The 27,839-nt window shown below is 52.7% G+C and overlaps 3 protein-coding genes across 11 annotated transcripts; 1 reads left to right on the plus strand and 2 right to left on the minus strand.

Annotated features, from left to right (window-relative positions):
• Positions 1 to 224: 224 nt before the first annotated feature.
• Positions 225 to 7,106, plus strand: PRRT3 (proline rich transmembrane protein 3). 3 transcript variants are annotated; one of them, XM_019651096.1, is made up of 5 exons: positions 225 to 312; positions 2,940 to 3,491; positions 3,945 to 4,011; positions 4,225 to 4,380; positions 4,976 to 7,106. In XM_019651096.1, the coding sequence occupies exons 2-5, from the start codon at positions 2,997 to 2,999 to the stop codon at positions 6,727 to 6,729; spliced, it is 2,472 nt and encodes an 823-aa protein (XP_019506641.1). In that variant the 5' UTR covers positions 225 to 312; positions 2,940 to 2,996; the 3' UTR covers positions 6,730 to 7,106. The 3 variants fall into 3 exon arrangements, with proteins under 3 accessions (XP_019506641.1, XP_019506639.1, XP_019506640.1); XM_019651094.1 differs by having other exon boundaries at positions 2,940 to 4,011; XM_019651095.1 differs by lacking the exon at positions 225 to 312 and adding an exon at positions 798 to 818 and having other exon boundaries at positions 2,940 to 4,011.
• Positions 7,107 to 7,657: 551 nt separating this feature from the next.
• On the minus strand, positions 7,658 to 15,939 carry CRELD1 (CRELD disulfide isomerase 1). Of its 2 annotated transcripts, none has more exons than XM_019651103.1 (11): positions 15,755 to 15,929; positions 15,067 to 15,259; positions 14,740 to 14,822; positions 12,070 to 12,180; positions 11,684 to 11,775; positions 10,898 to 11,074; positions 10,719 to 10,814; positions 9,715 to 9,798; positions 9,467 to 9,562; positions 9,128 to 9,262; positions 7,658 to 8,319 (listed from the first exon to the last, which is right to left on the minus strand). In XM_019651103.1, the coding sequence occupies exons 1-11, from the start codon at positions 15,907 to 15,909 to the stop codon at positions 8,105 to 8,107; spliced, it is 1,437 nt and encodes a 478-aa protein (XP_019506648.1). In that variant the 5' UTR covers positions 15,910 to 15,929; the 3' UTR covers positions 7,658 to 8,104. The 2 variants fall into 2 exon arrangements, with proteins under 2 accessions (XP_019506648.1, XP_019506649.1); XM_019651104.1 differs by having other exon boundaries at positions 8,231 to 8,319; positions 9,486 to 9,562; positions 15,755 to 15,939.
• A 100-nt stretch (positions 15,940 to 16,039) lies between these two features.
• Positions 16,040 to 27,829, minus strand: IL17RC (interleukin 17 receptor C). 6 transcript variants are annotated; one of them, XM_019651099.1, is made up of 19 exons: positions 27,503 to 27,829; positions 27,185 to 27,206; positions 26,843 to 26,995; positions 26,504 to 26,578; positions 26,292 to 26,401; positions 24,885 to 24,996; positions 24,510 to 24,554; positions 22,887 to 22,987; positions 22,556 to 22,615; positions 20,672 to 20,726; positions 20,402 to 20,583; positions 20,258 to 20,308; positions 19,258 to 19,303; positions 18,984 to 19,105; positions 18,654 to 18,713; positions 18,073 to 18,121; positions 16,944 to 17,039; positions 16,789 to 16,827; positions 16,040 to 16,694 (listed from the first exon to the last, which is right to left on the minus strand). In XM_019651099.1, exons 1-19 carry the CDS (start codon positions 27,605 to 27,607, stop codon positions 16,066 to 16,068), a joined length of 2,112 nt encoding a protein of 703 aa, XP_019506644.1. In that variant the 5' UTR covers positions 27,608 to 27,829; the 3' UTR covers positions 16,040 to 16,065. The 6 variants fall into 6 exon arrangements, with proteins under 6 accessions (XP_019506644.1, XP_019506643.1, XP_019506642.1 ...); XM_019651098.1 differs by having other exon boundaries at positions 16,040 to 16,691; positions 22,848 to 22,987; XM_019651097.1 differs by having other exon boundaries at positions 22,848 to 22,987.
• Positions 27,830 to 27,839: the final 10 nt, after the last annotated feature.

Genomic DNA, 27,839 nt, shown 5'->3' on the forward strand with positions numbered 1-27,839 from the left:
TGAGGTATGCAAACAGAGATTGACTGCCTCCTTTTGAGGGATGCTGTGGAAGGGATTTCCACATCCCTCGGAGGTGACCTCGGTTCCCTCTTAGCCCTGAGAATCTCGGGGAATGGGGAGGTCAGAACTGGGAGAAGAATCCACCCCTAAGGGGAAAGGGTTAAGTTAGAATGGCGCTCCTGTGGGCGGGCTCGGCGATCGGCAGCGCCAGGCTCGGTTAGCCAAGTCTGAGCATCTCAGAGGATGCGGCGCGGCGAGCTGCTGCTGGGACGCGCGCAAGGTGAACGCGGGGGCTGCCCGCGCGGCGCCCAGGTGAGGAGCTGGCTGAGGGAGTGGGCGATGGTGGGGCCCAGGCTGGGAACATAGTCTGCAGCCCCCACCTAGGCGCCAGCGGCAGGGCCTGCACCAGCGCCCACCCCCACCCAGGACACTGCGGGAAGGCGAGGAGCCAGGGGAGAGGAGACGGAGGAGGAGGAGAGGTAACCCGAGATGGATCAGCTCCTGAAGGCTGCCCTCGGCTCTGCCTTCGGGCTGGCCTCTCCTCAGTCCCTGCGGCAGGGCGATAGACCCGCTGTCTCACCCCCAAAAAAATCTCTCCCGCAGCTGGAACCCAGTGTTAGGCAGTCCCCCACCCCCACCTTGTCCGCAGATGCCTACATCACTTCGATTGGGGTGGTGAGCAGATGGTATATGCTTATCATTGAAGGCCCAACTCAACTGTCTCCTCCTCTGCAAAGCTTTTTAGACCCCTGTGCAAAATGAGCCACTGCAGGTTTCACAGGCTCTAGTATGGCCATTTGCTGGCTGTGTGACCTTGGGTGAGTTGCTCAACCTCTCTGAACCTCGGTTTCTTTCTCTATGAAATGGGTATATTCACACCTGCTTGTGTTAGGAGGGTTGGATGAGATCCGAGGACATGCAGCTAAGCTTAGCACAGGAGCCTAACTGGGTGAGAGCTCAACACAGAAGTTCTGTTATTAACCAGTACCTGTGTTAGGAGCCTTTCAGTCCATTCCCTTCAGCTCACCCCCCCACTCCCAACACTAGAACTGAGGCTTCTCTTTGGGTGCCCAGCACCTAGCCTGGGCCAGGAGGAGCACAGCATAGGACTTGGTGTATGTCTGAGAAATGAACCAGCAAGGCTTTAAGGCAGAAGCTAAACTCATTTTGGGGGATGGGTTTAAGTGATCTTTGAAGCCCCTGAAATTGTCCACAACCTTTGGTGAACTTGGGCATTTTCCAGGGTAGAGTACCTGGAGTTTCCATTAGCTTCTCAAGGAGTCTGTGGGCCACTACAGGTTAGGAGCCAGGGTGCTTTGGGCACCGCTGCTTCCCAGGGAGGAAAGGAGCGGGGCCTCTCTGCTCCTAAATACACCCAGGCCTCTGCTCTCACAGCCGCTGTCCTCTGTCTCCTAGCCATGGGGTCCTGCCCTTCCTGCCTTCCTGGCTGAGAGGTAGGGACTCTCGGGAAGAGGAACCTTTAGGGAATATCCAACTGGGGCCAGTCTTATGCTGAGGGGCTAATGATAAGACATGGAAGATGCAGACACCGCCCTGAGAAGCCCCAGGCCAGTGGGGGAGACGGGAGATTATTACACTATGTGACCAGGGTGACCAGAAGGATGGAGGGGGTGTCACGGAAAGAAATGCCTACACTGAAACAAGCCACCGTCATATCTTACCTGGATTTTTGCTCTGGTCTCGCTCCCCCTTTTAAAACACCTATCAGATCGTGTCATCCCATTTCCATTGGCTTCCTGTGACACTTAGAATAAAATCCAGGTGCCTTACTGTGGCTTACCAGGCCCCTTATGATCTAGCCCCTCCTACCTGATTTCTTCTCCCTTTGCCACTTTCTCCTTCATTTGCTGAGCTCCAGCCACACTAGTCTTCTTATTTCTTGAACTCACCTAGCTCATTCTCGCATCGTGGCCTTTGCATTTTCTGTTCCTTCTGCCAAATGCTTTCCCCCCATATCTTCAAATGGCTGGCTCCGTCTTCTCATTCAGCATTTAGCTTAAATGTCACCTCAGAGAGGGCTTCCTGTCACCCCCTGTGTAAAGTAGCCCCCATCCCTCTATCTCTTAACCCTGTTTTCTTTTCTCTATAGCTCACTTTATTTAACATCATTCATTGTCTGTCCCTTATCTAGAACCCGAGCTCCAAGAGAGCAGGAATCTTGCTAATCCTGTTCACTGCTTTATCCCCAAGGCTTGGCACATAATATATGCTCTAATTATTCGTTGAAATAGTTAAGGGGGCTGGTGGGAAAGCAAGCTTTCTGGACAAAGAGAAAAGTAAAAGGGCTCTCATGCTTATTAAGCTCCTGTCATAGGCCTGACCCATTATGTGTTTTGTTATGTAAGTCTTATAAGAGCCCCTTGGAGTTAGGTACCCTTATTATGCCCATTTTACTGATGGGAAAACCCTGATGCAGAGAGGTAAAGTAACTCACTTAGGACCTGGCAAAGCTGGGATTCAAACTTAGGCCCTTCCTCAAAGGCGGGGGCCTGTTCCTCTCCCTCTCCGCTTCTCTGATATTTGAGCTGGACCTTCAAGAATAGGATTTCAGCAAGTGAAGGAGAAGGGAGAGGGCATTCCAGGCAGAGGGAATGGCGGGAGCAAAGGCATGGGATGTCGGACAGTCCAGTGGGTGCTGACGGATAGGTGAACAGCCTGGTGTGGCCTTGAAAGGCCAGGAGAGGAACTTAATTCTCTCCTGAGGGAAACTGAAGGTTTTGAAGCAGGGCAAGTGGCATGACCAGAGATGCAGTTTTATAAGGTCACTGTGGACAGCACGAAGAGGTTGACCAGGAAAGGATGGGGGGGGGGGCGGGGGGACCTGCCTCATGTTGCTCTTCTTTCTTTCCTATCAGCTCCTTTGGGGAAGCTATGGAAGCCCCCAACCCTCACATGTCATCCCCTCTCTCTTCTTCTAGGCTCATCCAGTGAGGGCTGGAAGTTGAAGGCTCTAGGCCCAGGCATCAGAGTGGACCATGGCCCCCAGCCCATGGGGCCGTGTATGTGGCCTCTTGCTGCTGTTGCTGCTGCTGTCCCTGGGGACTGGCCCTGCTCTGGGCCAGGGCCGTTCCAGGCCACATGAGGACTTGGAACCACACCTGTTCCCAGGAGCCCATCCCAAGGGTCCTGTTGATACAGAGCCCCAAGCTTTCGACTTCTTCTGGGAGACGCCCAGAGATGAGAGCCCCTGGAACTCCAATGTCCCCCACATCCCTGCTGAGAAAGTGCCTGAGCAGTTCGCAGACTCTCCCCTTGGCCCAGCCCTGCATGGACCTAAAGCAGCCCAGGGGGCTCAGAGAGATGGACTCCCAGTAACTGATGACCTCCAGATGGCTCAAGGACCAATTTCTCAAGGCTGGACAGGACCTCCTGAGTTGCCGGAGCCCCTGGAGCAAGAAGCACCAGTGCCCCTTCCAGTGGGCCCCCCCAATCTCTCTTTGATCCCCACAACTCCCAGACTCCAACTCAGGGTAGCCACAGTTCCTCCCTCCCGAGGGGAACCTAGAGACCAAGTGGGACAACGACAACTTAGAGATGAGGGTTTGGGGGCCCAAGCCAGGAACACGGTCTCAGAGACATCCCCCTCAGCTCACCAGGGTCCTCCCCACACTGTTGTGCCCCACTTAGGCACTGTCAGGATGCCAGTGCTAGAACAGGGTGGGGGTGAGGACTTCCAGGAGGCAGCTCAAGGCCCACTTTTCACGCAGCAAGATCCAGCAATCCCTGAGGCTGGCGTGGTATCCCCAGTTGAGGTGGCATCCACTCAGGAGCCTGGGTCCCAGCCAGATCTGGCATTGGCCAGAAGCCTTCCTCCAGCCGAGGAACTGCCAATTGAGCCCCCCAAGAAGGCTAGAGGTGGGGAGACATGGGCAGTCAGTTTTCCAAGTCCCTCACCTAAACAGGTTGATGTCCCTGGTGTTCAGGGATCACCAGGACCCCAGCCCTCAAGTCCCCCAGCCTCGGAGACTTCTGATGGGCAGCCCAAGCCAGGTGGGTACCAAAGCGAGGGTACCGAACAGAGCTGGGAGGGGCAGTGTTCCATAGCAGCTGGATGCCCCGGTTTCTGTGTGCCCCCCCTGGTCCCTGTGGGTCCCATTTTCCTCATTCTGGCAAATGAGGGTGATTGTGCCTCCATCCTAAGGGATTAGACTTTGGGAACCATTGGAGGTTCAGGCAAAGTGATGACTGCTTTTGTCATTTCAGAGATAGCAGCAATGAATGGAACAGATCCCATCTCTCCCCAGCGGGTGAGAGGAGCAGTGGAGGCCCCACGTACCCCCAAGTCCCTCATCCCTGTCCCCTTGGATCCTGGCCCAGCTACAAACGGAACAGAGAGCCCTGTGGGGCCCCTGCAGCCAGGTGAGGGCATGGCATGGGGTTTGGGGAGAGCTGGTACTCTGTCTAATAATTAAGAACCTGTGTGAGGTCTCTGTGGGGGTGGGGGGTAATGAATGGGGACAAACACCTCCTTAAAGGAATTGGTTAGGACCTCCTTCAAATAACTCGGGATAATTAACTAATACTGGGTATTCTGGGAGAAGTCATTTGCCCTTTGTAGCTAGAATGTTCCTAAATGTAACGTGGGTATATTTAGTGCAGTGATTCTCTAACTCCAGCAAATCACCCACAGGAAGAGCTTTTTAAAAATTTAAGTGCTAGGCCCCACCCCAGGGAATTCTGATTCACCTGTTTTCCAGGTGATTCTAATATGCAGCCCATGCTGTGAATTACTGGTATATTATTAATAAAAATGATAGCTCACATCCATTTAACACTTACTTGGTGCTGGGCACTATGCTACACATTCAGTCCTCACTACAACCCTGTGAGATAAGTGCTACTACCATCCCCATTTTACAGATGTGCTTGGAAAAAATGTGCTTGCTCACCACACTAGGGAATAACGGAAACTCAAAAGCACGTTCAAAGGGCTATTTTAATATTGTTATTACAGATGAAGCCGAGGAGTGGCCCGGGCGCCCCCAGAGTCATCCCCCAGCACCCCCAGTCCAGGCCCCCTCGACGTCACGCCGGGGCCTCATTCGGGTCACCACGCAGCGTGCCCTGGGCCAGCCACTCCCTCCGGAGCCCTCAGCCAGCTCCACGGCATCAGCCCCAGCCTCCAGCCCCCCTGCCAACGCCACCGCACCCCCCCTACGCTGGGGTCCCCTGCGGCGGGTACTGAGCTTTTCCTGGGAGCTGCACGTCTATGGGGTGGGGGTGCTCTTTCTGCTGCCTGCATTGCTGGCACTGGCCTCTCTGGCAGCCGCCCCTGCGGGGCCCCGGCTGGCTCTGGTGGCAGCGGTGCTGGTGTTCATAGCATCGGGGCTGCGATCTGCCTACATGCTCACGGACCCATACGGTTCGCAGGAGCGGCTGGGTTTACGCGCGGGCCTGGTACTCTACAACCTGCCCTTTCCCTTGCTGCTCACTGCGCTGGCGGCCCTGACCCTGCTCGGCCTGGGTGCGGGGCTGCCACAGCAGCTGCAGAACCCACTTCTGCTGGGAGCAGTGGCCTTGGCGCATGGCGTGGGGTTACTCGCTACTGACCTGCTGTCTGCGAGGCCGGCGTTCAACCTCCTGGCTCAGGGCTTCTCTTGCGCCTGGGGTGCGGTCGTGGCTCTGGGTACGCTCTGCCTGTGCCGTCGCCGCCTGCTGGACGGGCCGCGAGGCTGGGATGCCAGCCCGGGCCCGCGGCTGCTGGCAGTGGCAGGCGCTCTGGGGCTGCTTGCCAGCGGCTTACAGCTGGCTGCTGCCCTCTGGCTGTATCCGGGCCCAGGCCGCGTGGGCCGCTTCTCCTGGGCTTGGTGGGGAGTCCACTTCTGGCTGCGCCTTCTGGAGCTGACATGGGCGCTCGCCCTGGCACTGGCCGCTGTGGCTGCGGCGCGGCCCAGGCCGCCCACAGAGCATGCCTGCTGGGCTAAGCTGCTGCGCCTGGCATGCCCTGCGCCGTCCGGCAAGAGCGAGGTGCCTGAGCGACCCAACAATTGCTATGCTGGGCCCAGTGGCGTCGGCGTAGGCAGCTTGGACATAAGCAAGAGCCTCATCCGCAACCCCGCGGAGGGAGGCCTGACTGCCACTCCCAGTTCAGGCCCCTGGGGCTCGGCTGCATCGCTGGGCCGCGGTCCCCAGGGTGGCCCAGGACTGTCCGGCAGCAGCGTGGGGCCAGCGCCGTCGATGAGCGAGCTGGACCTGCGGCCGCCGTCTCCCATTAACCTGAGCCGCAGCATCGACGCCGCGCTCTTCCGAGAGCACTTGGTGCGAGACAGTGTGTTCCGGCGCTGCGGCCTGCGCGGCCTGGCCTCCCCACCGACTGGGGGCGCGCTGCGTCCGCGCCGTGGCAGCCACCCCGACGCCGAATTCGACGGTGCCGGCTCTTCGCTCCTCCGTGGCCGCTGCCGGTCGCTCAGCGATGTGCGCGTACACGGGCCGATTCCACCACACATAGTGGATGCGCCTGACCAGGCGGCTTCTGGCAGCTCGATGGACAGCTTCTCCCGGGGATCCCTCAAGATCAGCTGGAACCCGTGGCGCCACGGGCTGTCGTCAGTGGACAGTCTGCCCCTAGATGAGCTGCCCAGCACTGTGCAGCTACTGCCTGCCACAGCCCCTGCTCCCGCCCGGCCCGGGGAACCCCCGAGTGAGGTCCAGCCTCACTGCAAGCCTGGTGACTCCCGCAGCGCCTCCAGTGACACCATTGAGCTCTGAGCAGGCTCCACACTGCTGCAGGACCAAGGTCCCGCGCTCGGTGGCCCTATGGCATGGCCGACTGGGACAGTTGAGTATTTGAAAAACTGCCATTCCCGGACCTCAACTTGACTGCAGCCTCCAGAGACAGCCGGGAGTGAAGCCACCCCTCCCCGTTTTTTTGTTTTTTAAATATCTCTATTTTTTTCCAATGGGTATTTTGCACAGAGGCTATGACTTAAGCTGAATACAGGGTGGATATGCATGGATTTAAGTATGGGGAATGGGGTCCAGGTGCCCCAAACACCCCTCCAGACTCCACAGTGTGGAGGGATGAGGCTAGCTTGTCCAGATTGACTGTCCTCTTTGTGCCAAAGAAATAAACCCTTAGGACTTGGCTTATGCCTCCCTCTGGCCACACCAGGATCCTGTTCAGAGGAGATGTAGGAGTGCCCCCCCACCAAAAAAAAAAAATCCAAGTCTTGTGTGTGTTGGGGACGGGAGTACTTTCAAAGGAAAGGGGACCGGACCTTTAGCAGCTTTAGAAATAATGGCTACCAATATTTTATTGAACATCTGTTTTTGTGCAGTCTTCTGCTCTTCACATTCATCACATTTAATTCTCATAATACGCCTGAGAGGAAAACATTATCATGCCCATTTTATAGATGAGAAGAATTGAAGTTCAGAGACAAAAGTAATTTGTCCAGGGTCTTTGGCCCAAATGATAGCTGGTACTGAACCCAGAAAGTTCCACTCCGAAGGCTGGTTCCTCCATCCCCCTTCTAACACTACTTCAGGGCCAAGCCTCCTCTCCTTCATCAGGGTAGCCCTCAATTTCCTGGGGTTTTAGGAAACTTCCCCAAGGATCAAGGCAGTGGGGACTCTCAGTAGCTTAGGCCAACCCACGGTGAGTGGGGGGCAGGTAGTAGTAAATCTGAAGCTTCTCCATTTTTCAAGACCTTTTTTTATTTCCTGAGATGAATAAATAAATCAGTGGCTAAAGGGGTGGGGGCTGAATACGGAACAGGTGCTGGCAGCATGCAGCTGGCAAGAGGAAGCTGTGATGGGCTCACCCCTGCAGGTACCCCCCTCATCCTGAGTAGGGGCCAAAGCTCACTAGCAGCCACCATAAGGAGACACTTTTCTTTTAAAATCCACACACATTGTGAAGCTTGCCCACGCCCCCCAAGGCCAAGATCTCATGGTGTCCACCTTTAGGGCTACTGTCTCACCCCAGGGACCTCACCTGCCCAGGTGCCTGGGCTGCTTCACAGGTGGGTAGGGGTTGCTTACCCACTCTCAAAAATAAAGCAAGCTACCTTGAGTGTTCAGGTAGGGAAGGCCTGACCTCTGGGGGCAGCCTGGGTAGGAGATCCTGCAGGTGTGGCAGAGATTATCTGCCCTTGATGAACCCTTCCAGCACACGGTCACTGCGCTCTGACAACCAGTAGCCAGTCATGGCCGCCACAGCCCCAATGAAGATGGCGGTGAAAACCAAGTCACCCTTGGCGGCCAGCGTGGCCAGTGCACAGATAATGACACCAAAGAACATCTGCTGCAGCACCACCACCTCGTCCTCTGTCATCTCCGAGAAGAAGCCTGCTGACTCTGCGAGGAGCAAAAGAAGCACCTGTCACTCCTTCCCCATTCCTGAAGTTTCTCACACACCCCATCATCGTTGCCACATGCCTGCCCAGTATGCCAGCACATGACGTCATTGACTGCTGAGAACAACTCTGAGAGGGGTGGTTATTATCCCTGTCTCACTAAATTGGAAACTGAGGCTCAGAGGTTTGCCCGAGGCCATGCAGTGGGTGAGCTGTGACAGAGCGAGTGTTATGAGTACTACATCAGCTCCAGAGCCAGACTGCCTGGATTCAACTCCCAGCTCTGCAACCTTGCCATGTGGCCCTGGGCAAGCTGCTTCAAGTCTCTGCATCCTAGTTTCCACTATGTAAAATGGGGATGAGAAAGACACCCAACAGCATTGGATTTGTTTTATGGGTAAAATAAGTTAATACATGCAACATACTTCAAATAGCATTTGACACAGTAAGAGCTGCAAGAGTGGTCACTATTGTCATCATTGTGATTGTCCTTCATCTCACCACTCTGCAGCCTACAACATCTCTTGACAGGCCAGGGCTAGGATTGGTCCCATTGGACAGATGAGGAAAAGAGGCTCAGGAAGGCAGTGATTTGATGCCAAGTCTTATTTTCTTTCTACCCTGGAGAGGTGTGAGGCCACCAAAAGCCACCTGAAGACCAGATATAAGTTTCAGGTCTCAATGTATCTTGATGGGGGCTGGGTCGGAGGGGAGGGCAGGGCCTGTAACTGCCTGGAGAAGGGGTTTGCTGGCCCTCTGCCTAGATGAGGATACCTCCCCAGGTTTCTGGGGGCCCAGTTGGGGCTCACCTGGGATCTGCTCCTTCACACAGATGCCCTCAATCTGTTTGTAGCCCTCTGCACAGACACAGCGGTAACTGCCCTCTGTGTTCTCGCACTGCTCATTCTCTCCTGGGCACACCTTTGTCTCACACTCGTCCACATCTTAAGGAAAGGCAAGGAGGGGTCAGAGCCCTGACTGCCAGGGTCCCACATGCAGCACCCCTGACTCCGTCTTGCGCGACACTCCCTTCTGCCCTTGCCCAAGTAACATTCCACCCTTCCTTCCCCTGCCCGTATTCCAGCCCCTCTCAATCGGTGGTGGCGAGGCACTCCAAGGTGCCTGTGCCCCATTGGCAGGAGACTCACCAAGACACTTGGAGCCCACCTGCTGGTAGCCAGGGCTACACTTCTTACAGCGGCCCGGCCCTGCCCCCATGCAGCCCAGACAAGCCTTGGCACAGTCTGGAGAAAGAAGGAGAGAGATGAGGGTAAGAGCTGCCCCTAGGCCTAGGGGGCTTCTGGTGCCTAAGAAGGCAGAAGTTTGGGGGGAACTGGCATGAAGCAGCTCCTTCTACCCTCCCCACATTCCCTCCCCCATCGGAATGGACACTCACCTCGGCACTCATAGGAGCCCTCGGTGTTCACGCAGAATTGGTCAGCTCCACAGTTGGCTCGCTCTGTGCCACATTCATCGATATCTGCAGAGAGGCGGGCAGGGTAGGGATTTCAATCCCTAGTTCAGTGACAGGAAAGCCGAGGCCAGGGTTGTTGGGGAATGGATTTCTCAGGCTCAAATGATGTGGCAGAGACTGCAGGCTGTCCACCAACACAGAAGTAGAGGTGTAGCTGGACTCCAGGCTACCGAGGTAGAGACTATGTTTTCCAACCTGCCTTGCAGCTCAGTATGGCCCTGTGGTTGAGTTCTGGTCAACAGGCTATAAACAGAAGTGATGTGCTCCACTTTTAGCTTGGCCTTCAAACAACAGGCTTGGACTTCACGCACTTTCTTCCCTTTCTTACTCCTAAGTGTCAGGTCATGGAACACAGAGGTACCCATGACCCAGCCTCAACCACAAAGATAACACCCAGTGGGATGACTGCATAGTAAGAAAGAAGGAATCTGGGTCCTTGAATGATTGTGACAAGCAGAGCTTCCCTGCCAGCCTGGACCACTTCCTTTGAAACTGTGATGTGAGATAAAAATAAACCTCTATATTCTCTAAGCCACAATCTTTGGGGAACTTTTTCTTATAGCAGCTTAGCCTTTATTCTCATCTATATAAACGGCTAGGTTTAAGACCAAACCAAGTCTCATACCCAGGTTTCCTGACCCAAGTTCAGTATCCTCATTCCTCTGTCTAACCATTCCTCAATTTTTCAGACTTGGCCTACGTGACACCTCCTCTAAGAAGCCTTTCCTGATTCCCCATCACCACTGAGCTGGACCAAGGACATCTCTCACTGTACAAGGGTCAGTATGTACTGTAAGTGCCTGGTTCCTTTTCTGCCTTGCCAACCAGGCTGAGATCTCCATGAAGATGGGGAATGCTGGTCTCGCCCAGAGATGTGGTTACTGATGGGGAACCAAGCCCAGGCCCCTGCCCGCCTCCCCACTCACCTACACACTTGAGGTGATGCAGGGCCCAGCCCTTCTTGCACTGTAAACAGTTTGATTCCTCAGGTCCTGAGCAGCGGGCACAGGGACCAAAACAAGCTGGGTAGAATGGGGGAAGTATGAGGATGGGCAGGAGGCACCCCATCTGCCCCTGCCCAGTGCCACACCTTTTGGCTACCTACCCGAACATACCAGATGGCTGGCGTTGCGCTCCGCCTCAAAGTAGCCGAGGCCGCACTGGCCACAAGCCTCACCCCCATAGCCGGCTTGGCAGTCACAGTGCCCGCTGCCCCCTCGCGTCCCTTCCCCTTCACACCGCCCGTATCCACCGCAAGGTTTCTCTGCACCCCCAGGACAGGCTGTAGGCAGACACCAAACAGGGTGAGATTGTAAATACAGCCTTATATATAAAAAATATTAACATGTTTGGAGAGAAAGCTTAATTTTAATGGCAACATAATATTTTATCATAAAGCTTATGAAATTTGCTTGACCAAAGACTGAGTTGACCATCTTTGTTACTAACTCTTTATCTGCAGCTTCCAGAGAGATTTTTCTAAAAGGGGCTGGTAGTAAGTTCAAATCTTGACTGAGGATTCTGTGTAGAGAAAGGTGGTGACAATGGGGCTTTAGGGCAGCACATACTCACCCCTAGGAAGGTCCCCTTAGTCCAGGGAATGGGGGCCTGGTCTGATCCAGGCATGGGAAACGAGGGGTTGGGGGTGCGGGCATTTCTCAAATACATGCTAAAAACCACAGCTGCATCTGACTCCATCTAGCCCCATATCTTTTTTCAGAACCGTTCCCCATGGATTTGTTTATCTCACCAGCCCTGTGAAGCAGGTGAAAACAGGTCCAGAGAAGTTATCTGAGCAGCCTAAGCTCACACAGCTAGGGGCACAGCCAGGACTGGGCCCCTGGCCTCAGCAGTCCCCTCCCATTCCCCAAGAGGAACTTGAATAACTCACGAAGGCAGGAGGGCCCAAAGGTGCCTGAGGGGCAGCAGAGCTTCAGGGAATCTGAGCAGAGCCACTGGAAGAGATCTGGGGCTTCCTGCTGCCTGAGGTGGGGAGATGGTATGACAGTGAGGGGGCCTGAGACAGTGTCAGAGGTGCTGCCCACCCCCAACCTCCCACAGAATCTGTGATACAACCCATCTTGGGCATAAGACCTGTAAGGCCACCTGACCAATGCCCTTTCCCCCGTTTGGCAGAGGGGTAAACAAGCTCACAGTAGAGCTTATCCACCAGCAAGTCCTTGGCAGATCTGGGTTTGGAAAAAGTAGCCAGGCCCTGCCCGTGCCCCCTTTCTCTCCCCCACCCCCCGCCCCAGGGAAGGCACCCACACCACTCACTTGTGAAACCACCAGCTCTCCACTAGCTCCTCACTCAGCTCCAGCAGGCGGTGGCATTCAAAGTCTGACTTGCTGCACACGCTCTCAAGCACCTCTACCAGGCGGGTCTCACTGGCCAGACAAGGCAGGGGTGGTGGGAGCGTGCTCCATTCCACCCACCACCCTCCTTAAGGTCTCCTCTCCCACCACTCCTCATGCCATGACAGTGTCAAAGGAAACGCAATGGGGCATAGTGGAAGGGGTGATGGTTTTGGGAGTCAGACAGACCTGGGTTCGAATCTAGTTGTGTGACTGGCAAGTCACTTAACCTCTCTTGAACCTCTGTTTTCTCGTCTGTAAAATGGGGATAATACCTGCCCTGCAGGTTTGTTTTACGATAACTCAGTTCTTACATCTGCACAATGGAATATATACCCTTGCTGAGTAGATGTCATTAAAAATACGTCATATAACAAGTGTTGGTGAGGATGTGGAGAAATTGAAACCTTCCTATATTGCAAGTGGGAATGAAAAATGGTGCAGCCACTGTGGGAAACAGTTTGGCAGTTCCTCAATAAGTTAAACATGGAGTCACCATATGACTCAGTAATTGCACTCCTGGGTTTATACCCAAAAGAATGGAAAACAGGTGTTCAAACAAAAACTTGTAACACAAATGTTCATAGCAATACTATACACAATAGCCAAAAGGTAGAAACAACCCAAATGTCCATTGACTGATTAATGGATAAACAAACTGTAGTCTATCCATACAACAGATTATTAAGACTTAAAAAAGAATGAAGTACTGATACATACTACAATGTGGATGAACCTTGAAAACATTATGCTAAGTGAAAGAAGCCAGACATAAAAGGCTACATATTGTAGGATTCCAATAGAATTAGCAAATCCATAGAGATAGAAAGCAGATTAGTGGTTTCCAAGAGTTGGGGGAAGGGAAAAATGAGGAGTGACTGCTTAATGGAGATGGAGTTTCTGTTTGGATGAAAATGTTCTGGAACTAGATAGTGGCAATGGTTGCACAACACTGTGAATGTACAAAATGTCTATAATGCTAAATTTTATGTTTTGTGTATTCTACCTCAATAAAAAAAATTAAATATATATTGGGTTGTCGGAAAAGTCATGATGCATTTTTGCAACGAAAAACATAGAAAAAGTACATCATGACTTTTCCGACAACCCAATATATACACGCACATATATAACGTATTATATTATGTACTTAAAGGGTTTGACACAGTGCCTGGCATATAGGAGGAGGTAATTAAAAATACAAAACAAACCAGGAGCCATTACAGAGCTGGAAGTGCGCTTAGGCCAATCCCCTCATTTCCAAATAAGGAAACTGAGGCCCACTGAGGGAAAGGAAAATGACCAATGTTACATAATAAAATCTTTTATTTCTAGTGGGCATCACAGTTTAATCCTCACCATAATCCTATGAAATAGGCAAAGCGGATATTACTATCTCTGCTTTACAGATGAAGACACTGAGGCTCAGAGAGGTTAAGAGACCTTTCCTAGGGTATCAAGGGTCAAAACTGACAACCAAGTCTAACTCCAAGTCTTTGCTGATTCCTTCTCCTCAATTTGACTTTGAAAAGCTGGAGGGCCTAGGGCTCAGGCCTTTCCTCTCAATATAATCTCATCTCCTCCCATGGCTTTATATACTGACTATATGCTGATGACTCCAAAATTCATGTTTTTGGCTCCTACTTCTCCCCAGACTTCAAACTCCTAAATCTAACTCAACTTGACTGTTGAATGGACATCTCAGCCCAACATGTTCAAAGAGAACATCCAATTCCACCCCTTCCCTAAATCTCTTTCCCCAGTTTTACCCATCTCAGCAAAGAGCCCCACAATTCACCCAGTGGCTCAGGCCCAAAACCTAGTAAGCATCTTTTATTCTTTTTCCCTCAATACCCCATAATGAATCCATCATCAAGTCTTATCAGTCCATCTGCAAAATATACCCAGAATTTGATCCCTTTTCACCATGTCCACCACTAGAAACCACACTAGCTCATGCTGCCTTCATGCCTAGATAATGCATTAGCTTCCCAGCTGGTCTCCCTGCTCCCTCCACTCTGCATACCTACAGTCTGTTGGCTACACAGCCATGTGGGTCATCTTTTAAAGACCACATCACTTCTCTGCTCAAAACCTTCCAGTGGCTTCCCTCTACACTCAGAATGAAATCTAAACTGCTTTCTGTGGCCTTTAAGGCTGGGCTTCTGCCTTCACCTTCTACCACTTTTTCTTCTGCTCCCTCCATTCCAGCCACTTCTCAAACATACCAAGCTTAGTCCCACTCTGTCCACATTCTCCCCTGGTTGTCACATAGCTTGCTTCTTCACTTCAGATCTCTGTTCAAACGTCACACCTTGAACACCATGGCTCCCACCTTTCTGTAGTCCACCCAGCATTACTGTTCTTCACCTGATGGGACATTATTCATTTCCCTATTTATCATGTCTCCTCTACAAGAATGTAAATAAGCTCCTTGAAGATGGGATTTTGCTTGCCTTGTTTACTGCTGTATCATAGGTGTTCAGTGATATTTGTTGAATGAGTAAGCACTCCCCAAGAGGATCTAGGCCCCTACCAGTAGAGCAGAGATGGGGAGGGGAGGTATTCAAATCCACCCATCCAGCCCCTTACCTGTCTTTGTATTTAGACAACTTCTCTTCTTCCCAGGCAGTGTTTCCACCTCCAAAGTTGTCCCGAATGGTTCTCTCCAGGCCCTGGAGATGGAGAAAATTAGTAATACCTAAGTATAGAAGTACAGAGTGCTTGGCATATTCTAGCACTTCAGTATTTCACTGATCAGGAAACTGAGGCACAGATAGGCAACCTGCCCAAAGCCATATAACTGGTAGGTAACCAGTTGTGACTTGCGTCCATACAGACTTGCATCCCAGACTCCCCACTCTCAATCACTTTGCTATAGTAGCTGGGCCCCTCCCAATAGGTTGCTGGTGCACCCACCTTGTTAAAGCTGTCTACCAATCCCCGGCACGTATGACACGGATGGGGCTCAGTTGGGGGAGAACTCTGGGGAAGCGGAGAGGGCTGGAGCCAAACTGGGCCTGGCAGGCTGAAGAAGAGGCTCAGGCCCCAGAGGAGAGCTGGGACCAGGTCCCTTGGGGGTTGAGGGGCCATCTTTTCCCAGGCTGGGGACCTGTAGATAGAGGGCATGGGGAAGGTTAGCTGGAGGAGCCAGGTGAGAAAGAAAAGGGTCGGTTCTAAGGTGCCATGGGTCTGGTAGCCCAGACCTGTGTTATTGTAAGAGAAGGAGGTTAGACTGGGCTATGGCCGGGAAAGGGGAGATGGTAGGGGAAAGAGCCTATTTTGCAATGCTAGGACGGGAATAAGTTATCCTCGTTACAGTTGGAGAGGAAGTCTGGATCCTTGGCAAGAGGACAGGAGTCGGCCCATTGTTTTAGGATCTGAATAGGGCATGTTGGGGACCGGATCAGCGGAGCTAGGGAGAATGGGTCAGATTCCAAGTACTGGAGGAGAAGGGGCCGATGGACGGCCTTGGGGGAGGAGCCCAGGTCCGGATATGAAGAGAAGGGGTCAGGTTCGGGGGCCGCAGGCAGCAAAGGCAAGGCCTATGAGTCAGCAAGGGAGGATCCAGACCGCGTAGATTCGGAGGGAGGAAGACACGACCCACCCAGCCCTCCGGCACTGACTGCTGAGTCTCCCCAGCACCGCTACCGCCGCCGCCGCCTCCTCCGCCGCCTGCGTTAAGACGTGCAACCTACGCCAGATCCGCAGTTCGGAGGGCGGAGTCCACGCCGCAGCCAATGGTGGCGGGCCATGTTCCATTGCGTCATCCCGTGCCAGCCAACCAGAGGCGGCGCCGGGCTGCACCTGTCGGGTGGTTAAAGGGTACATGGGCCGCGGGGCGGCGTGCCAGGCTAGCTGCTGGGTCAGAGATACACATTGTAGAGACGTGAATAGAAAAATAGCGTCTGCCTTTATTCAAGTCCTGTCTCCTGCCTCAAGTCCCACCTCGCGTCCAGTCTCTGGGGTCGCTGGGAGTCGTTGGCAGCTGTCCAGGACGGGCTGAAGGGCTCGGGACACTTGCTCTGCCCAGTCCGCGAGCCGCCCCAGACGAGGGATGCCGGGTCCCTGCAGGGCTCGCAGGAAGTCGGGCAGCTGGGAAGGCAAGGAGAGGACAGGAACGGCGCGGAACAGGGCGGGCACGGCGTCCGGGCGGAGCAGACTATCAAAGTAGGCCCCGACGTAGCGGCCGGGCGCCCGGCCCTGCAAGAAGTCAGGCAGCACGCAGTTGAGTGAGGCGGCGAAGGCGTCGTGCGGGCTCTGCGCCCCAGGCACCGACGCCCTGTCCTGCAGCCACTCGTGGCACAGCGCCACGGCTCCAGGCGAGAAGAGCAGGACCACCACTCCGCCCTCCTGCAGGGTCTGGCGCCGCTGCGCGTGAAACCAGGCCAGGGGCCCATGCGCGCTCAGTTCACGACGGCTCCACAGGTCCACGGCCACGCGCAAAGGCAGCTGGCACAGCGCCGACGCCAGGGCGCCCACCAGGCGCTCAAAGCCCTCGTCGTCGGCCGAGTAGAGGAGCAGAGCCGAGCGGCTCCTGGCGGCTGCTGCCAGAGAGAACAGCGGGAGGGTAGACGTGAGATGGCCGGAGGCCCAGCCCGCTGGGGGCGGCCCCCCCGCCCTGCCAGTGCTCACACTCACCCCCCGCGTGGACGTCCTCTTTCAAGAGCCTCAGCCACCCTGTTAGGGGAAAGAGGCGTTGGCGGCAGGTGAGTTCAGCCGCTACCTCCTCTCGGTGAACTCCCAAGCCCACGCCAGTCCTGCCCCTGGGGAATAGGGAGCCTAGAATTTCTCACCTTTCACATGGTCCTTTTTGAGAAGGAGGAGAAGGAAAAGCACAGCGGCAAAGAGTAGGCAGGCCAGCCACACCAGGGCCCAGCGTTGGTGGGTATCTGGGAAGCCCAAGGGAGGAGATGGGCTAGTTAGAGACCTTACACTTTCACCCCACTTCGCCAAGGAGAAAAACTGAAGCTCAGAGACATGAAATAACTTGGCAAAGTCCACAGCACGAAGTGTCAAAGCCAGTATATGACCATAGATCTATCTACTAATAAGTGACTTCACTTTCTGCCTCAGCTTTCACCTCTGTAAAACTGGAATAACAATAGAACCTACTGATGGGGTTGTTGTGAGAACTACATATATTAATACACATAAAGTCATAGTAAGTGCTCAAATGTCAGCAATATTATTGTCCCCTAAGGTCCTTGACTTCACTCGGATGACTGCGACAGCCTCCTAACTAGTGTCCCTCACCTCTTTTTGTGCCTCCAATTCATTCACCACATGGCAGCCCCAGAGATCTTTTAAAAATACAAATTTGATTATAGCCTTTTGGGAAGCTCCTGCTGCTTTTAATGTAAATTCCAAATTCCTTATGTTGACTCCCAAGACCCTACGTGGCCCTTGCATCCTCATCTCATGACAGAGGCCTGCCTCCCAAGACATTCCAGCCACACTGACCACCTTGGAGTTCCTCAAAAAAGCACCCCACAGACTTCACAAAACTGCGTCTCTACCCCTTTCGCTTAGATCAGCCTTCAGAGTTCAGTTTGAACCTTTCCTCTGAACTCCTCACCCCACCTAGATCAGGTCCCCATTATATGCATTCATGCATTCCATTTTACTTTATAGTGAGTGCTTCCACAGCTCACACTTACTAAATGTAAGTGATTTGAGGCTAATGTCCTTTTAGCCTTCTATGGCTGGGGTGGAGGCAGGGATTGTGTCTTGTTGGTGATGTTGGTGATGGATGCCCTGTAAGCTCTCATCATAATTTCTGAATAAATGAAGAAGTGACCCTCTGATTTATCTGAGCCAGGGAAGAACAAGGCCATTGCATGTGCTGCTCCCAAGAATGGTCCCTGTCAAGATTCTAACGCCTGGAGAGCTGGGAAGACGAAGGGCAGTTCTTGTAATACTCACATTTGTTCATGGGGCAGGCCCATAATGCTCCCAAGTCATCATCCCACAGCTGTAAGACAAAACAAAACCAAGTCCAAAGCCCTCAGCTTGGTGTTTGGCATTCGCCAACCTCTAGCCAGCCTGATCACCAAATTCACAGCCTCAATTATGCATATTTTGCCCCTCCCACACAGCAGATTCCCTCAAGCTGCTCTGCCTTTGCTTAGGCTGTGCCTACTATCCGGACTGTGCCTTCCTCCATGCCAGAGCTGGCCCACACGAAAATACCCTTCCTTGCAGCTCCCCCTGGAGATCAACACTTAGCACATGTGAATGTTATCTGTTTACTGGTTATTAGCAAGCAGTGAACAACTCAGGGACAGGAACTGTACTTCAACTTTTAGCTTTCCCAGAACTGGACACAAAATAAGCACAACTAGATGGTGGGTGGGTGCTAGAAGGACAGTGAAGAGGCCTCTGCCTAGGAAGAGTCCCCCTGGTACCCTCTGTTAAGCACAGGAAGAGGTGGAAGAGGCTGAAGATAAAATGTTAGGGCTATTGCCCTTGGGCATTGGGACAGGGCCCTCCTGCCACCTACTCACCTGTAGACACTGGCCTGACTCCAGGTCTTGTAGTAAGTGCTCTCCAAGGCGAGCTGCCCTCTGCCAAACCAAGGGGTAGGGGGCTGTCACCTAGGGGCATTGCACCTAGGAAGCCACCAGGCTGAAGCTGAGCAGGATGGGGGGTTGGGGACTGGGAGACTTCTGAGAGGCCACTGAGAACAGGGCTCAGGTCCAAATCACCCCCCACGTTCCCAGAGACCAGCACAGAGCCTGGCACAGAGGAGGGGAAAACTGAATAGGGGGAAAATCTAAGGCCAGGTTTGAGATGGAGCTGGAGAGGTACATGGAGGAGGGTCCCCCAGCACTCACTGTGGAGGCCCTGCTAAGTAGTGGGGTACAGCCACTGGGTTCCAAGGCACAGAGTGATCTGTTGTCCTGGGGGCCTCGTGTCTCCACCAGCAGCATATCATCCTTGAGGGGCCCCAGAGAGTCTGAAAGGGGTGAGAGCCTACTCTGAGACCCAACCTTGCTGGGGGCTGCCATGTGCACCCCCCATGCCTGACCTTTACCTCCAGGAGCTGGCAGTTTCAGTGTTACCCCTATTGCAATGGCCCTACCCCAGCCTCCTCCAGACCCTACTCACCAGACCACAAGCACTCTTGCAGCTGCATCTTCTCCCAGCTGCTCACCTGCTTGGAAGGGGCCAGGGTCAGGGGCACAAAGAAAAGCAAGAACCAAGGCCAGAAAGACCAGAAGAGAAAATATAGGCAAGCAGAGGCCTGTTGGGTTGGGGATCAGGGAGGTCTGCACTCTGGACCTGACCTTAGGCAGATCTGGGTTCCAGGCTGGGTGATTAGGAGTCACTCCATCTTTCTCAGCCTCAGCCTTGTGAGGTTATCTGTGCTAATGGTCCTTATGACCCTAAATTAGCTCCTTTCATGTCTGACAAAACACATACATTCCCTTCTCATCTAACCACCTTCTCAAAGAGGCCTCATCTGACCACCCCACTTGAAATTGTAACCCCAATCCTCCCTTGTCCTTCCCCATGTTTCCGCACAGTATCTGTATATAATTTTAGCATACTATAATAATTTACTTGTTATATTTTTTTCTACCTTTCTCCTTTAGAATATAAGCTCTATAAAGATGGATATATTTATTGGCTTTATTCACTGACATCTATCCCAAGTGCCTAAAGCAGTGCCTGGCACATAGTAGATGCTCAATAAATCTTGAAGGACTATGTTTATAATCACGCTTTGAAGTTGTAGAGCAACCCATTATACAGGTAGGGAAATAGAATAGTGATAGCACTAATAAAAGCAGCTAACATTTGTTGAGCATTTAGTCTGTGCCAGTCCCTGAGGTGAAGCACTTCTCTTATTTAATCTTCATAACCACTCTATGAAGTAGTTACTATTAATGTTCCCATTAAACAGATGAGATTGACCTTCAGAGAGGTGAAGTGATTTGCCCAGGGTCCCATACACTGCTAAAGTAAATAGTGGCACTCCTAAAGAGGAAGCCCATAACCACTTTGCTCCAGGGACCCAAGGATAAAGTGGGGTCCTTTCCAAGGGTGGGGGTAGGGATCCTGCCCCCAACACAGCTAACACAGGGCTCTGGCGTCCTCTTCTTACCTGGACACAGAGGTTAGGGTGGCCTTTCAGCAACGGGAACTCAAGGGGCTTCTGTGATAAGAGAGGAATGGGTGGGGCCATGAAAGGTGGTCCCCTGGGCTTGCCTTCCTCCCCTACCTGGGCGCTGCTCGCTGCCAGGCTTACATTCACAGTGACATTCTCTCGGGACAGAGGCGGGACCAGCGGCTGGCAGGGACCCCCACCTAGTGCCTGCCAGCACAATGTGGCCTCGGCAGGCAGCGAGCATGGTGCGTCCAGCCGCCAGCCCCGCGGGGGCAGCAGCTGCAGCCGGGCAGCACGCCAGAGGTTGCGGTGTGCACGGGGGTCTGCAGGGAGAAGGCTGAGTCAGTCACTGCGCACCCTGCACGTAACCACCTGTACCACCCCCACCCTGGCCCCTACAGGTCCGCTCACCCTTCCTAAAGGGACAGATGCTTGTCCTGACAGAGTCGGGCTCCAGAGGCCACACCTGGAAGGCAAACAGGGCACCACAGTTAGTTCAACCCAGCCAACCTTCCAGGAGCGTGTGCCAGCCCCTGTGCTAGGCACTGGGGATGCACTTAGGCCAATATTTCACAAACGCTCGGTCTTTTCGCCCTTTTCAAGGTGCTAGAGACGCACACATTTATTCTTTCAGCAAACACTATGCCACCATCTGGCAACATCTTCATTTAAAAAACTAGTAATGAGTACCCACTATGTGTCTTAGCACTATGGTAGGCATTAGAGACATTCAATAATTAAATCCACAATCACTCTGTGAGAACCTCTGCCAGGCACTATCCCAGGTGTTGAGGACAAATTCATTTATTCTTTCAATAGACTTTTAAAATGTATCTATTATGTGCTTAGTCCTGTGCTAAACACTAGAGATAATATATTCATTTATTCAGCAAACCTTCAATTAAGAGCACCCACTACATGCCAGGCATTGAGCAAGGCTCTGGGGGAGGCTTGCCCTACTAAATTTGAATTAGACATTATTTCCTTGCGTTCAAGGAAATGACAAATTCACAGTTGCATTAAGGATAAAACATGTACATAAATTAATAACTTGATCACTCATTTATTGAGCATATGTTGTATGTAAGAAGAAATGAGACAGGTGCCCAAATTAAAAAAAAAAGGGGGGGGCCGGCCGAGTGGCGCGATGGTTAAGAACTCGCTTGGGATGCCAGAGGGCCCCGGTTCGGATCCCACATATGAGGGCCAGTGACACTACATCCTCCACAACTAGATTGAAGAACAAAACGACAGCAACTTGTCTGTTCCCCTTCCCCCAACTCCCAGCACTGTTCCCATCCCCCCAATTCCCCAATAAAAAAAAAAATCTTTAAAAAAAAAAAAGGGGGGGTGGGTGATAAATGGACAAGGAAGCACAGAAGTGCAAGGAGATGTGTAGCTAGGGAGGCCAGGAAGTCGGGGAAAAGCTTTGGGAAAGAGGTGATGTGAGTTGTATGGATTTGATTGAATGGAAAGAAGTGGGGGCATTTCAGGTAGTGAGAACCACTTAAGCAAAAGCACAGAGGTGGGTGTATCTTGATAAATAGTTCTATCAGGATGGAACAAAATTCCCATGAAGGGGAATCCTGGGAAAAACAGTGGAAATGGTTTAGTTGGAGGTCAGAATATGGGGCCCAAAATTCCAGAAAAGCTTTGGGAAAGGAGATGGGGCAGGAACTCATTGAAACAGTCTAGAGGAGAGATAATAGAAGGCCATACTGGGCTGAGATAGAGAGGAGAGGGAAAGAGAATGAGAGACATTAGTGTCAGATGTCAAATAGATGGGACTTGATGACAAATGTGCAATCAGAGGGAGAGGAAAGAGCCAACATATATAAGCCTAGATGTGGCACATTTCCTTATAACAGGCCTGTGAAGTTGGTACTATTATTTTTCCCATTTTACAGATAGGAAAGAGGCTCAGAGAGGTGAAGTGACTTGCCCAAGTTTACACTGCTAGCAAATGGCAAGAGTCAGGATCCAAACTAAGTTTATAGCACATGTTCTACCCTCCAGGGGAGCACAAAGAGGGAATTGGAGGAGTAAAGTAAGGCTTCAAGGAGGTGGTGACATCTGAATAATGGGTCATGAAGCATAAGTAGGAGTCCTGTGTATAGAGGATCAGGTAGAGCATTCAGGGCATGCAATAGGCAGAAGGCATAGGACAGCAAAGGTCAAGGGAGGGCCAGCCATGGTTTCCATCTCAAAGAGGAGGGTGGAGGATGGTGAGAACAAGACAATGAGGACCACTGCCCAACCCCCTTCCCCTGTCACCCAGCTGGACTCTGCTCCTACCTGAATACAGAGACAGGGAACCAGGTCTTTGTGGTTCAATGTAATGGTCTGTGGTCCAGTCTGTAGGACAAGCAGAAGTGGGGAAGTTGGATAAGAGAAGGAAGAGGGGAAGGCCAGAGGCCAAAATGGGGGAAACCAGGCAGGAAGCAATTCCCCACCAACATTCCTTGCTTTTGGTGTGGATTGTGGATCACTGTGTCCTCTTCAAGGGTCCCCTTAGATAATGTATTCATATCCTTAGCGTGGGCATTGGCCTAGCGTGGGGATGGACTTGGGGAAGGGGAGGCCTCACCAGGTTTCTGTGCCACCAGGGTTTTGTAGGGTTCTCAACCTGGTTCCAGTACAAAGAGAGGCCGAAGTGCTGCTCCTTAGAGACGTCCAGCACCAGGTGCACATCGTCACCATCTGCTGACACGTTGAGCCAGGGCAGGGCTATGGGGGAACCAAAGAAAGACAGACCCCCTTCACTCTTCTGTATACCCAAGCTTGGGCCATATCCACCAACTGACCCTTTGGAGTTCCCGTCCAACTCCTTAGACTGGGAGGCTCCTGGAGGTCAGAGCCTGTGTCCCTAGCCTCGGGGACCAAACCCATGTAGGCCTCAGGATGTGGTCCCAAGAATCCCCCTCTCCCTGATTCTCCCTCTGCAGCCAGAAGGTGCTGTAACCACTGTAAAATAAATAATTCTCCTCTGCTCTGAACCCTCTGATGCACCCCCACCCTTATTACTCCTAGAATAGAAGATGGAGTCCTTACAATGACTTGCAAGGCCCTACCCAATCTGGCTGCTGTGACCACTCTAACCTCATCTGCTAGCACTAATTAATTTGCTGCAGACACACTGAAACATACCAGACACACTACTGCCTCAGGCCTTTTGCATGGAACCCTTTAGAGCGAGGCCATTCCTGAAAGTTACAACTCCTAACCTCCCTATCCCCCTTCCCTGCATTTTCTTCCTAGCACTAATCTAACTATTGCATCATCTAATTATTGCATATTTCACATCCCCATGTGTTTATTGTGTCCTCCCTCACCCCCCACCTTGACCCTGACCCTGACTACCAGCTATAATGTCAGCTCTGTGTGGGCAGGGATTTTTGTCAGTTTTGCTTATTGATTTATCTCCGATACCCTAGCGCTATGCCTTGGGCAGACTAATTACTCAATAAATACCTGTTGAATAAGTGAACCAATGTGTAATGAATGAATGATGACATGAAATGCAATGATATCTATCTGTATCCTCAAAGCTCTGGTGCCGAGTAGCCTTTAATGGATTACCAGAGGCAGGCAGGCCAACCTTAAGATTAAATGAACCAAAAAGAAAATGAAGTTGAAATAATTTAAGAGTTCAAAAAACATCACAGTGAGAGCGGAGATTCAAGATGGCGGATTAAGAAAAAACACACACACATCACAGTGTTTACATCTTGATCTGGGTGGTAGTTATGCAAGTGTATACAGATGTAAAAAGATGGAACTGGACATTAAAATTAGTGCACTTTACACTTTTCTGTATGTGGTATACCACGACAGAAAAGAAAATACAAAACAAAAAAATCTAAATAGTGCATGGGAAAAACCATCAGAACTTTGACTTTCTTAGCCCTTATTTTATGATTTAACATTATTTTTATTTGATATATGGGGGGGTGTACCATAATCTTGACAATGCTTTGGTCCTCTAGACGTCCCTGGTACTAATACGTATTTGTTATAGGAAGTGAGAGATTCACCTTTGTATTCCTGGTGCCTGGCACAAAGTTGGAGCTATTGCAGTTAATGTGGGATGGATGGAGGGATGGATGGAGGGATGGATGGATGGATGGATGGATGGATGGATGGATGATCTGCGAGCATCTGGGATGTGGCAGCCCAGACCTGAACCCAATTCCTCACACCCCAGAACCTGGACCTCCCTCCTCCCAGCCCCGCTGGCCCTAGCCCCTACCCCAGCAGCTCTGGATGCTGTCCCGAACTTCATATCCCTTGCAGTCTGGGGAGAGATCACAGAAAAGCCTCTGGTAGGGCTGGGGACCAAGGGAACAAGGGGGGCAACCCAACTCACAGGGAGCTCTGGAAAGGGCTCCCTGTCCCCTAGATACCACCCACATCTTCCAATCCCCAAAGCACCTTCCCCAGGGGCAGGAAAGCCATGTCACTTCAGGAGCAGAGGCACGAGGGACTGACTCAGGATGAGAGCTCACACTGCTGCCTGAGAGTGGACAGGACTAGGAAGGTGGTAAAACCAGAAGGGGAGTGACCAGGGGGGAGAGCGACTAGGGAGGCCAGGGCTTGGGGCCCCTGAGGCTCTGGGGCCACTTACCAGGCAGCTGCTGTGTGAAATTGAGTTCTTTCTGGTAGTTGGGCTGAGTGTATGACCAGATTTGCACCTCAGCCCCCAGAGCAGCCTCGAAGCAGTCAAATACTACAGAGCCCTGTGAAAAGAGGGGTGGCAGAAGGCTAGTGGTATAGGGTTTAGAATCCAGGCCAAGGGCTGTGGGCTCCTCTGCGTGGACCCCTCCCTTCTTCTCCTATTAATGACTATATTTATACTGTATGGCTTGAAATTCTGCCATTGAAACTTCCCTCAAGAGCCCCCAATTCTAAAGCACACACCCTCAAAAGGGATGTCAGCAAGGTAGGGATAAGGGCCCTGGCTACTTGAGTCCTGCCCCAACCCTGGCTGTCCTGGATCATGTGGACAAAACTAAGGTGATCAGACACCCCTCCCCACAGAAGTGGTTTTCACATTCAGTGCCTCAGTGGTCCTCATGATTGTCCTGAGAGGTAGGCCAACAAATGTCCTCCACAATTTTCCAGATCAGAGGATATTGGCTGGGGGAGTCAAAGGGCTTGAGTGATTTGGCCAGAGCAGGGATACACCTCCCAACCACGTGTGGCCTCCTGCGGTACCCCCAACACCCTGCACCACGGTGTGTACATGAGGCAGACATGATATGGCAGGAAGTCCAGAGGGGTGGATCCAGCCCACAAACGTTCCCTCTCCAAGTCTCAGTTTCTCTCTCTGGAAAATTAGGGTAATAATAATGCCTAGTTCATGGCATTATCACCTCATTTAATTCTCACAACAGCCATATGAAATAGGACTACTCATGTGCCGGCCGAGTGGCGCGTAGGTTAACAGCTGGCTTGGGATGCCAGAGGGCCAGTGACACGATCCCACATATGAGGGCCAGTGACACTGCCCTCTACAGCTAAGATGCTGAACAACAGCTCAACCTGGAGCTGGGCTGCCGTGAGTCGCCGGCAACGGCGTAGGCTGCAGCCCCTGCTGCAGTGGATTGCCATGGGCTACCGTGTGTAGCCAGCAGCCAGCATGAGCAGCCAGCAGCCGCAGTGAGTGGCCTTCCAGAAGCCGGCGACTGATCTGCCTCACCAGGGAAGAGCGCAATGATGGTGCCAACTTGGGCCAGTGAAGCAACATCCTCCACAACTAGACTGAAGAACAAAAGGACAGCAACTTGTCTGTTCCCCTTCCCCCAATTCCTCAGTGCTGTTCCCATCCCCCAACTCCCCAATAAAAATCTTTAAAAAAAAAAGAAAGAAATAGGACTACTCATTCCCACTTTACAGACAGGAAAACTAAGGCATAAAAAGCTAAAAGGGCTTGCCTACAGCCCTGATCACAACCAGGACTTAAAGAAATAATGCATGTGGAAGCACTTTATAGATTTCATATTTAGAGGTAGTTATTATTATTTTCACATACCACAGACTGACCAGGCTGCACAAGGGCAGCAGGCACTTTCACTTCCAGCAGGACACAGCGGGCAGTAGTGTAGCTATTGAAGGAGAGCACAACTTGGGCCTGGAGAGAGGCTGTGAGCAACAGGGCAGGGGGTTGGTTAGGCTCAGGTTGGTTAGGCCCAGGGTTGGCAAGGCCCTGGTGAGGGGCAGTTGGGTCAGCCAAGTTCTCCTCACCATTCCTAGCCTCCTCAAGCCCTGCGTCAGCTGCTCTTCCAAATTGTTCCTCATCTTTAGGCTCTTCCCAGTGCCCTGAAAGGACCCAAGAACAAGGCCCAGGTCAGGGCCCCTGCTCTGGGCTGGCTTTGGGTTTGGCTTTTAGAAAGTGCAGTTCGGGGAAGCAGGGGCCAGGCCTGGAGTCTGGGGGTTGGATGGGGAGACCAGACTGGCCTGGGGGATCCTTTGGCCAGTGTCCTCCAGGAGGACACTGGGGCTGTCCAGGGCTGCCTGACAGACGCCCCAGTACTCATGCCCGTCCCAGACACATTCACATGTGCACATGGATGACATGCTCACCATGCACAGCCAAGTGGACGGCCACACGCACACAGAGACCACAGTCAGTCTCCTGATGGCACCTCAGCACCAGCTCTGTCTGCAGGTGTGTGGGCACCAGCACAGGTCCTGGAGCAGACACGATGCTTCCAGGCAGGCAGAGCAAGTCACCATCTGTGCAAGGTAGGAGCTGAAGCTGTTCTGAACCCAGCGTTTGGTTGTACCTGACACCCCCAGGAGGGCCCAGGAGCTTTGGACATGTCCCAGGCTGAGGGCTGGCCATGAGGGCATGGGACTGGGACAACTCCCCTCCCTTCCACCAACCTTGGAAGTTCTTTTCTCTCTAAAAGTAGGGCTACTCACCCCACAGGTGGCAGGAGAGGCCCTGGGAAGGAGGTAAAGGAGAGTCAAAGGTTATACTCCCAAATCTAAACATCTTTCCCTGTTTGAGACCCCCCCCCGCCCCCACCTCTTTCTGGGGCTCCTTATCCAAGCTCCTCCCGGAAGAAGACAGACCCAGCTCTTGCCCCCTCCCCATTCTCCTCTTACCCCGTCAGTACCAGACAGACCAGCCAGGGCAGTTCTGGGGGTGGCGGCCGTGACAGGAGCCAGGCGAGGGCCCTAATGGGCCTCAGACTGAACCGTGAGCCTTCCCCAACCCTCCCAGGACTCCGGACTCACCGGAGAGCAGCGAGCAGTGTCCTGAGGTCCCACAAGCCTCTCCAGAGAGAGGACCACGGGGCTTCGGCCCAGTGCCAAAGACAGCAGGAACCAGGACACAGGCATCTTCCAGGTGCCAGGCAGCACCCAGGCCTGAGGCCCTGTCCTGCCCCCCCAAGGGGGGGCAGACACCTCACCTCTGTTCCCACTCAGCCCTGTGTCTTTGGGAAGGAGGGCCCTGAATCTCTGCCCAGCCTCCAGGGTCCCAGCGCTGGCTGGCTTGAGCACTCCCTCTCCTGGGAGTCCTGATTTCAGTCTCAGTCCCAGCCCGAGTGCTTTCGTTTTGGCTCCCGGCAGG

The sequence above is a fragment of the Hipposideros armiger genome, unplaced genomic scaffold (genome assembly GCF_001890085.2).
Source record: "Hipposideros armiger isolate ML-2016 unplaced genomic scaffold, ASM189008v1 scaffold_152, whole genome shotgun sequence".
NCBI lineage: Eukaryota > Metazoa > Chordata > Mammalia > Chiroptera > Hipposideridae > Hipposideros > Hipposideros armiger.

Bases quoted from the DNA above. Each gene is read 5' to 3' on its own strand.
- IL17RC (XM_019651097.1), bottom strand. From the start codon at position 27,607: ATGCCTGTGTCCTGGTTCCTGCTGTCTTTGGCACTGGGCCGAAGCCCC. The intron at 24,555-24,884 runs GTAAGTGGCCCC...ATCTCTCCCCAG, and splicing joins TTTCACACAGCAGCTGCCTG to ACTGCAAGGGATATGAAGTT. The intron at 20,727-22,555 runs GTAGGAGCAGAG...TTTGCCTTCCAG, and splicing joins TTCCCTGTCTCTGTATTCAG to GTGTGGCCTCTGGAGCCCGA.
- CRELD1 (XM_019651103.1), bottom strand. From the start codon at position 15,909: ATGGAACATGGCCCGCCACCATTGGCTGCGGCGTGGACTCCGCCCTCC. The intron at 12,181-14,739 runs GTAAGGGGCTGG...TTGTCTGGCCAG, and splicing joins TTGTCTAAATACAAAGACAG to TGAGACCCGCCTGGTAGAGG. The intron at 11,776-12,069 runs GTGAGTGGTGTG...TCCCCACCTCAG, and splicing joins GAGAGCTGGTGGTTTCACAA to GCAGCAGGAAGCCCCAGATC.
- PRRT3 (XM_019651094.1), top strand. From the start codon at position 2,997: ATGGCCCCCAGCCCATGGGGCCGTGTATGTGGCCTCTTGCTGCTGTTG. The intron at 4,012-4,224 runs GTGGGTACCAAA...TTGTCATTTCAG, and splicing joins TGATGGGCAGCCCAAGCCAG to AGATAGCAGCAATGAATGGA. The intron at 4,381-4,975 runs GTGAGGGCATGG...TTGTTATTACAG, and splicing joins TGTGGGGCCCCTGCAGCCAG to ATGAAGCCGAGGAGTGGCCC.